This window comes from Lactuca serriola, chromosome 7 (assembly GCF_051521515.1).
Source record: "Lactuca serriola cultivar US96UC23 chromosome 7, Lser_US96UC23_V15, whole genome shotgun sequence".
Lineage (NCBI taxonomy): Eukaryota > Viridiplantae > Streptophyta > Magnoliopsida > Asterales > Asteraceae > Lactuca > Lactuca serriola.
In genome coordinates, this window is record NC_136414.1 from 78,844,170 (window position 1) to 78,852,444 (window position 8,275).

The window sequence follows — 8,275 nt, forward strand, 5'->3', positions numbered from 1 at the left end:
TTGGCTTTATCTGGGTTCCGGGTAATCCGGGTTTGGGTCCATTGGGTCCGGGTAAACCGGGTCTAAAATCCGGAACCGGTTTTTGGAACCGGAACCACTTTTAGGGCCGGAACCAGTTTTTGTGAAACGTTTACAAGATGCATATCTTATTCGTTTCAACTCCAATTGACATACGGTTTTTTCCAACATGTAGTTTAGAGTTTGTACATGATTCTAGACTATAAATTTGTCATTTTTAGTTTTATATTCATTGACTTACAGTCCTCAAAACACTACAAAAAATATGTCATTTAGTGGCACACAAAAAGTGCCACTATAAGTCCAAAAAATGCCACTAAAGGCTTCTCAAAGAATCAGCGACACACTTAATAAATGCCACTAGAAACGCTCCCACTAAAACCTTTTAGTGGCACTTTTTGTTTTTGCTGCTGCAGTTTTTAGGCTTTCAGTGGCACTTTTTTATTTGTCACAGTAAAACAAATTTCTTTTGTGGCACATATTTTGTGCCACTAAATCTGATTTGATTTAATAATTTGTGTTGTTTTTAGTTACACATTTTAAAATTTTAGTGGCACTTATTTATTTACCACAATAAAAAAATAGTGGCATTTTTTATGTGTCACAGTAGAAGAAAATTTTTTGTGGCATATATTTTGTGCCGTTAAAAGCTCATGTGATTTAAAAAATTCATGCTACGTATAATTAGATATTTTAAGATTTTAGTGACAATTTTATTTTCCACAATACAATTTCATCTATAATATAAAATAAAATGAATAATTAAATTGTAGCACATTACAAATAATCAAAATTTTATTGTTTTTCATCAATATTTTTTTAACTTTTTGAATCAAATATCTAGGGGAATATCAACGATGTTTAAGTAAATGCTAAACATAAAGTAATGAGAAAAAGTTCAAACATACATATAAAAATAAAATAAAACAAAAAAACAAAGACATGATAGGTTGAATAAATTGTGTTATCTCATACTCTAGAATAAATGCTAGCAATTCCCTGTCAAAAAACAAAGATAATCCAGAATCCAGTGAAACAAGGCTTAGTTTAGAAAATAAATAATATAACACTCAACACAAATAAACTATATTTATAAGAACAAAGGAAAGACAAAAGCTCATAAAAATGATTACCATCATTATGATGACTTTCAGAAGATGCTCTCTGGTTAACTGAATTAGAGTTACGTGGACCTGTAGAAGTGTTGCCTGGCATCTGAAACAAATTAATGAAAACATGTAACATTAATGTCCAATTCTAGATATCTTCTACTAGTCTTGTACAAATGTACACCAAGAAGAATATTCAGAAGGGCAAAAGTGGTCATTCTTGAGTCCAATTGGAAATATGATAATGGACTAATTTTAATGAATGTTTTTTTTCGTTCATAGGGTAATTGAATAGGAACAATGCAATTATAGATGACATATGTACCTGTATGTTCATATTGCTAAGAATTCCAGACAAGTTTGCATTTGGGATATGTTCTTGGATGATATTTGCCATAACGTTCACCATAGTTTTTAGTTGTTCGACACTCGGATCATTAGAACAAGAAACAACCTTCTCTTTTACGGTAGGCATCCTTCCAACACATCTGATATACCCTCTTTTTTCAGGACCTTTAACTTTAGAGTAGTCATCATTTGAAAAATCATCTACAGATCCTAGGGTATTTGATCCTTGGGTATTTGAGGAATCACTTGCAATGGCTTGTAGGGAAGTCTGCATTATAGCAACATACAAAAAACATGACAAGTGTTTCTCACCCACTGTTATTGTCCCACTTTCAAATTAATAGCAACATAATATAGCAACCTACTTTGAAAGTGGGACAAATTACAAGGTTTAAAACAAAACAAATAGTATATGACTTGATATGATTAAAAACATTACCATAACTTGAGCGACTTTTTCATTCACGATATTTCCATTTTTACGAGTGCGGGTTTTTACATATATTTGTCCTCGTGTTGGGTATACACCATTTTTCAATGCCTATAACAAGATGTAGTTATGTTTGATGAAAATAAATAATTTTAAAAAAAGACGATAATATAAGTCAAAATAATAAAATATAATAATACCTCTTCGTGAGCAAGTCGAGCAAATGATTTTGTCCCAGAAACATGGGGCTCTTCCATCTTTGCACGGCTCTTTCTCCTCAAATCACACATGCTCTACAAAATTATTTTCCATAAATTTACTTTATCTTTTACCCACAATAGCAATGTACTTTCTATTTTTTAGTGTAATTGTTTTAACTAAAAAGTAAAAGTAGGGATTCAATGAATAAAAAACATGCTAGGCCATTAAGGGTAACTAACTTTTTTATTATTTTCCATAAATTTACATTATCTTTTACCTACAATAGAAATGTACTTTCTATTTTTAGTGTAAAATTGTTTTAACTAAAAGGTGAAAGTAGGGATTTAATGAAATAAAAGCATGCTTAGCCATTAAGGGTAACTAATGAGTAAAAGGATAAATTCCTTAGTTTATGTAAGAAACTAAATATATCACCTGATATTCTGGAGTAAACCAATGAGTAACAAGTTTTTTAAACTGAGTTGGGTTCACCCTGTTATCTTTCTCAGTTTGTTGTGCCACAATTTGATCGATTGTAAGACTTGAATCATATGCACGTGCTTTTAGTGAACCTTTCCAAGTCCTCCACTTTTTCCCCATGCTAAAAAGGATCCATTTCTTGATTTCACTTGTTTCAACCGGATGAATAACAAACTTGGCCTACAAATAAAGCTTACATGTAAATATAAATACACCATAATTTTGGTTAATAGATACACACCTTAACCATAGAATACATATCTTCTTTCTTCTGTATAGGGATCTTCCTCCAATCATCATAATCTATTCCGACATGATTAGCCATCCTCACAAGGGTCCCAAGATATTGTATGAGTTCATTTCCTTCATCTCCTACCGGTTTTCCGAACCTATTAAATGTCACTACTATTTTTTGGGAGCTACTCATGTTCCATGTCTCGGTCTTTTGAGTATAGCCCCTTACCTTCTTTTGAGCACCTAATAAAAAAATTAGCAAAGTTAACCAAAATTAGCAATAGAGTGATAATATGATAGTTTTCATCAATTAATTAGTAAATAGACATGTGTTTCTTTTTTATTCAAAAACTTGGAAGCCTTTATAATGAGGCAATAAATTTATTCCAAAGGAAACATCTAACCCTTTCTTTGAAAAAGAAAAAGCTTAAAAGACTAGGGAAAGATGAAGAATTGACAAACTTTAAAGAACTATTAATTGAATTTAAGCTTACATATTTCAGATGATGTAAACAAAGAGATAGTTAGATAAAGGAAGTGGACATTTGACCTAGTGGTAGATAAAGGAAGTGGGCATTTTTCATCAACAAAATCAAAACATTTGATCTACTAGAAACAGATCTACCTACTCAAAATGGATAGCATATACCACAAAAAAGATATGAAAATATGCAATAATAGTATCAATCAACAAAGTAAGGGTCGTTTACAGAGAACGATAATTGCTATAAATTGAAATCGTAAATGACAAAAGTAAAAAGAACATGAACTACATGAAAAAATATATATGTCATTGACTTACCTGATTGACCTCCTTCAGTAGAGCTGTGTTCTTCAGCAGTAGACTGGCCTCCTTCAGTAGTTTGTGGATGATCCGATTGGTCTCCTTCAGTAGGGATATCAGTTGCAGAAAACTCAGAACTTTGATCATGTATCTCACTGTCAATAGGGATATCAATTGAGGTGATGCATAGCCTCTTACGCCTACCCATCCTCCTATAGCACCACAACAGATAAGTACATGCATACAAATATATACATATAATACATAGATACATGCATATAAATATACATATAAAGATAAAGTGCATCAAATTTTCATTAACTATCATCAAATACTAATCTAGTCACTGTTATTTTCTTCATCATCTATGACATCTATGTTTTCATTAGCTATTATCATTTCAGGTGTAACATCTATGCCATCATCGCCAACCCTATGCAAGTTAGGTACATCAAATATGTCATCATAAGCACCTCCCATGTCAAATACATCTCTAAGCTTTACATGTCGCACAATCTCCCAACCTATATGTTTAGGATCCATGGAGTAGAACACCTTGTCGGCCTGTGATGCCAAAACAAAGGGATCATCAATCAAGTTAACACCGGTATGTGTCTTATATGAGAAGTTGACCAATGTTACATTTCCATCTTTCTTGCAACCTCTGTTGATGTCAACCCACTCACATTTGAATAAAACAACTCGTATCATTCCAGAGTAGTTTAATTCAATAATGTCAGTTAATTTTCCATAGTAGTTATTCACGCCTTCGACTGGCCTTCTATCTCGACTACTGGAATAATTTGCACCTTCTACCATAACAGCCACACCACTGTTTTGAGTTCGTAGAAGTTCCTCTCGTTTTCTTGTATGAAATCGATAACCTTTAACTAGGTATCCTGAGTATTTTTGCACAACTCTAAGTGGACCACGTGCAAGCCAGTTTATTTCGTCAGTTACTTTTTGATCTCCTTGCTCTTCCATGCGTGCAACCTATCAACATAATTATATAATTACATCTTGAAAATCAAACTTTGATACATCCAATATTTATTCCAAATTACCCTTCTCTTAAACCATTCACTAAATTGTTGGCAGTGAATCTTGTTGATTTCATAATCATGTATCCGCCGAGATCGATTTTGTCCCTTTATTATCCTTTTGTGTTCCCTTCAGATAAAGAACAATAATATGAGGTAAATGAAGAATAATATGTAAACGCATAGGAAAACTAGTTTATCTTACTCTTGGAATGGTGAAACTGATTCAACATTAAATAGGACATAACGATGTGCTTGAGTGAGTGACTTCTCGTCCAAGACGAAATTTGAAGATCTCTTTCTTTTCTGAAGTGACACCCTAGAATTCTTTTTACGTCCCAATGGGCGACCTGGGCAAAGATTGTTAGATTCTTCAATCTCATTTTGATCACCTTCATCATCATTCCTAATTGTTCTAGTAAATATGGTTTCTACTCCTGAGAGATATCTGGAGCAAAATGTTACACATTCTTGAGCTAAATAGCCTTCAGCAATTGAACCTTCAGGATGAGCTCTATTATGAACGTAGGACTTAAGTGTTAGAAGGTACCTATGATTACAATTACAAAAAATGATCATCTATAGAATAATAGAAGATAATAGGAAAAATTAACATAAATATTGTTTACCTCTCTATAGGGTACATCCATCGAAAAGCAACTGGACCTCCTAACTTAACCTCTCTAACTAAGTGGATCACCAAGTGCACCATTATAGTAAAGAATGAAGGAGGAAAAATCTTTTCCAATTTGCATAAAGTGACGGAAACTTTTGATTCGAGATATTGGAGATCAACTTCGGTTAAGTCTTTGTAGCAAATGATCCTAAAAAAATCGCTCAACTCTATTATAGTGGAGCTTACATGGTCTGGCAAAGTACCTCGTAATGCAATGGGCAAGTATTCTTGCATCAACATATGGTGATCATAACTTTTCATCCCAACTAATTTCTTCTCATTCAATTGCACACATCGAGAGATATTGGATGAAAATTCATCAGGAGGCTTAATTAGCTTTAATATTTTTAAGAACAATCCCTTCTCATCCCGATTCATTTGATAACATGCCCTTGGCATGAAAGTAGTATCACTTCGAGGTCGCTTTTTGGGATGCAATTCCTTTCTTATACCCAATTGTTTTAGATCAAGTCGTGTTTCATAGTTATCTTTTGACTTTTTTCCTTGACCTAAAAAAGTCCCCACAATGTTCTCAGATACATTTTTTTCAATGTGCATTAGGTCAAAATTATGACGCAACAACAAGTGCTCCCAGTATGGCAACATAAAAAAATACTTTTCTTTTTCCATGGACCACCATCTACTTTTTCAGCAAGAAATTCTGTACCATCTAACTGTTGGAGAACCTCCTCTCCGGAAGAAGGTTTTGGGGCAACTCGTAATTCCTCTCTTCCAACAAAGGATTTAGTGTCTCTACGCCAATGATGGTTAGTCGGAAGCCATCTTCTATGACACATGTAACAATACTTTTTTCCATGGGTTAGCCATTTAGAATCAGTATCAAAACCACATAATGGACATGCAAGTGCTCCTTTGGTGCTCCACCCAGATAAATTGGCATAACCGGGAAAGTCGGATATAGTAGAGAGAACTGATGCCTTTAATTGAAAGTTTTGTTTAGTCGAGGCATCAAATGTCTCAACTCCAACATCCCACAACTCCTTCAATTCTTTTATCAAAGGCTGCATATACACATCTATCTTGTTTCCGGGAGCTCTTGGACCGGGAATAATTAAGGAAAGAATGAAATTAGGTTGTTTCATAACCAACCATGGTGGCAAGTTGTAGGGAATAAGAAAAACAGGCCAAATACTATGCGACACGTTCATTGTCCTGAATGGGTTAAAACCATCACTTGCTAGAGTTAAACGAACATTGCGGGGATCACTAGCAAATTCTGGAAATTTTTTATCAAAATCTTTCCAGGCTAGTGCATCAGCCGGATGTCGAATCTTTCCATCTCCCACACGTTCCACATGGTGCCACTTCATTAGGCTAGCTGTCTTCGATGACATGAACAATCTCTGAAGTCTAGGCTTCAAAGGAAACCACCGTAATATTTTTGATGCCTTCTTCTTAAGTGGAATCGTTCCATTTTCTGAATTATCTTGAGACACTTTCCATCTCGATGATCCACAAATAGAACAACATTCATCTTTCTCTTTCTCTTCCCAAAATAACATGCAACCGTTAGGACATGAATGGATTTTTTCATATCCTAAGCCCAGTTTAGCCATTATTTTTTTCACTTGTGGGGTGGTCTTTGGTAACAAATTTCCTTCAGGTAACAAATCTTTTAAAAACTCCAACAACATAGAGAACGATTTGTTACTCCATCCATTAAGACACTTTAGATGGTACAGATGCACTATGCTAGATAACTTGTTGTATTTGCAACTCAGATATAACTTCTCTTCAACTTCCTTAACTATATTATCAAATGTTCTTCCTTCATTTTCCACCTCTTGACCATTATTCAAGGTAGCCTCGTGTGTCTCTACTCCAGTTACGTCGATCTCGGGTTGAAATACATCATTCAACATTTCATACATGTCATGGTCAAATAGATCTTCCTCTGCACTATGTACTATACCAGACGATGTAGTTGTTGAGCCTTCCCCATGATACACCCATACCAAGTATTCTGAACGAAACCCGAAACATATGAGGTGATCCAAAATATCTCCCCTTCCACGATAATACATATTCAGGCAACGTGCACAAGGGCATAATATCTTTCCGTTAACATTTGATCTCTCAAATGCAAAATTTAAGAAAAATTGAACCCCATTTATAAAAGGTTCACTACATCTTGGTGCAGAATACATCCAAGATCTATCCATAACTGCTCCAATGAAAATAAACAAGTTACATAGTTGCAACATGTGCAAGTTTGAAGCCTAATCAACTCTTAATGGAATCATATAAACACAGGAGGATGCTAAGAAACTAACAAATTCATGAATGTTGGAACACATAAAGAAACATAGACTAGAGCTAGTTGCAACATGTTCAAATTTGAAGCCTAGTCTACACGTAAACAACCTTGCTTAAAAGGTCAACCAACTGTTGTAGTACAATACAACTCACTTAAGAAACTATATCATCAATAAAAATTAATATTAATTTGAGAAATATAAACATATATTATAAAAATAACAAACTAGATGAGTGGTTTTCATACATGATATGACAAAAACAATAACTATTACAAAAAGTGAAACTATATGTCATTTTATTTGTAGTAATGGAATCATATAAACATAGGAAGAAGCTAAGAAACTAACATATGAGAAGCTGAAAACAAAAGTTGAAAAGTGTTTAGCGCAAAGAGAGAAGTTTCAGAATGAGAAAGCAGAGTTTGAAGCCACAATTTACTCTATTGTATTAACTGATAACGCATTAAAGGCAATGTACTTATGTTTTTTTTACCCAAAACTATAATATAGTCTTGTATAAAAAATAATATTTTTTAAAATTAGACAATGTATAGCATTTTGTTCATTAATGTGCTGGAAGGGTAAAATTGTCTTTTTCAAAAGTTTGACAGCCCTTTTGTTAGGGTTGTTAAGTGCATGGACTTAATTGTTATCAAACTACCCATTAAGGGCCACC

At 33.8% G+C, this 8,275-nt stretch overlaps 2 protein-coding genes across 2 annotated transcripts; both read right to left on the minus strand.

The window, feature by feature from the left end:
* Positions 1-1,006: 1,006 nt before the first annotated feature.
* LOC145064147 (uncharacterized) lies at positions 1,007-4,231 on the minus strand. The gene is made up of 8 exons (XM_079011654.1): positions 3,623-4,231; positions 2,828-3,063; positions 2,542-2,766; positions 2,106-2,198; positions 1,915-2,016; positions 1,453-1,743; positions 1,152-1,233; positions 1,007-1,017 (listed from the first exon to the last, which is right to left on the minus strand). The coding sequence occupies exons 1-8, from the start codon at positions 3,930-3,932 to the stop codon at positions 1,007-1,009; spliced, it is 1,350 nt and encodes a 449-aa protein (XP_078867780.1). The 5' UTR covers positions 3,933-4,231.
* LOC145064148 (uncharacterized) lies at positions 3,944-7,503 on the minus strand. Its single transcript, XM_079011655.1, has 5 exons — positions 5,937-7,503; positions 5,274-5,829; positions 4,850-5,194; positions 4,669-4,774; positions 3,944-4,597 (listed from the first exon to the last, which is right to left on the minus strand). The coding sequence occupies exons 1-5, from the start codon at positions 7,501-7,503 to the stop codon at positions 3,944-3,946; spliced, it is 3,228 nt and encodes a 1,075-aa protein (XP_078867781.1).
* Between the last annotated feature and the right edge of the window lie 772 nt (positions 7,504-8,275).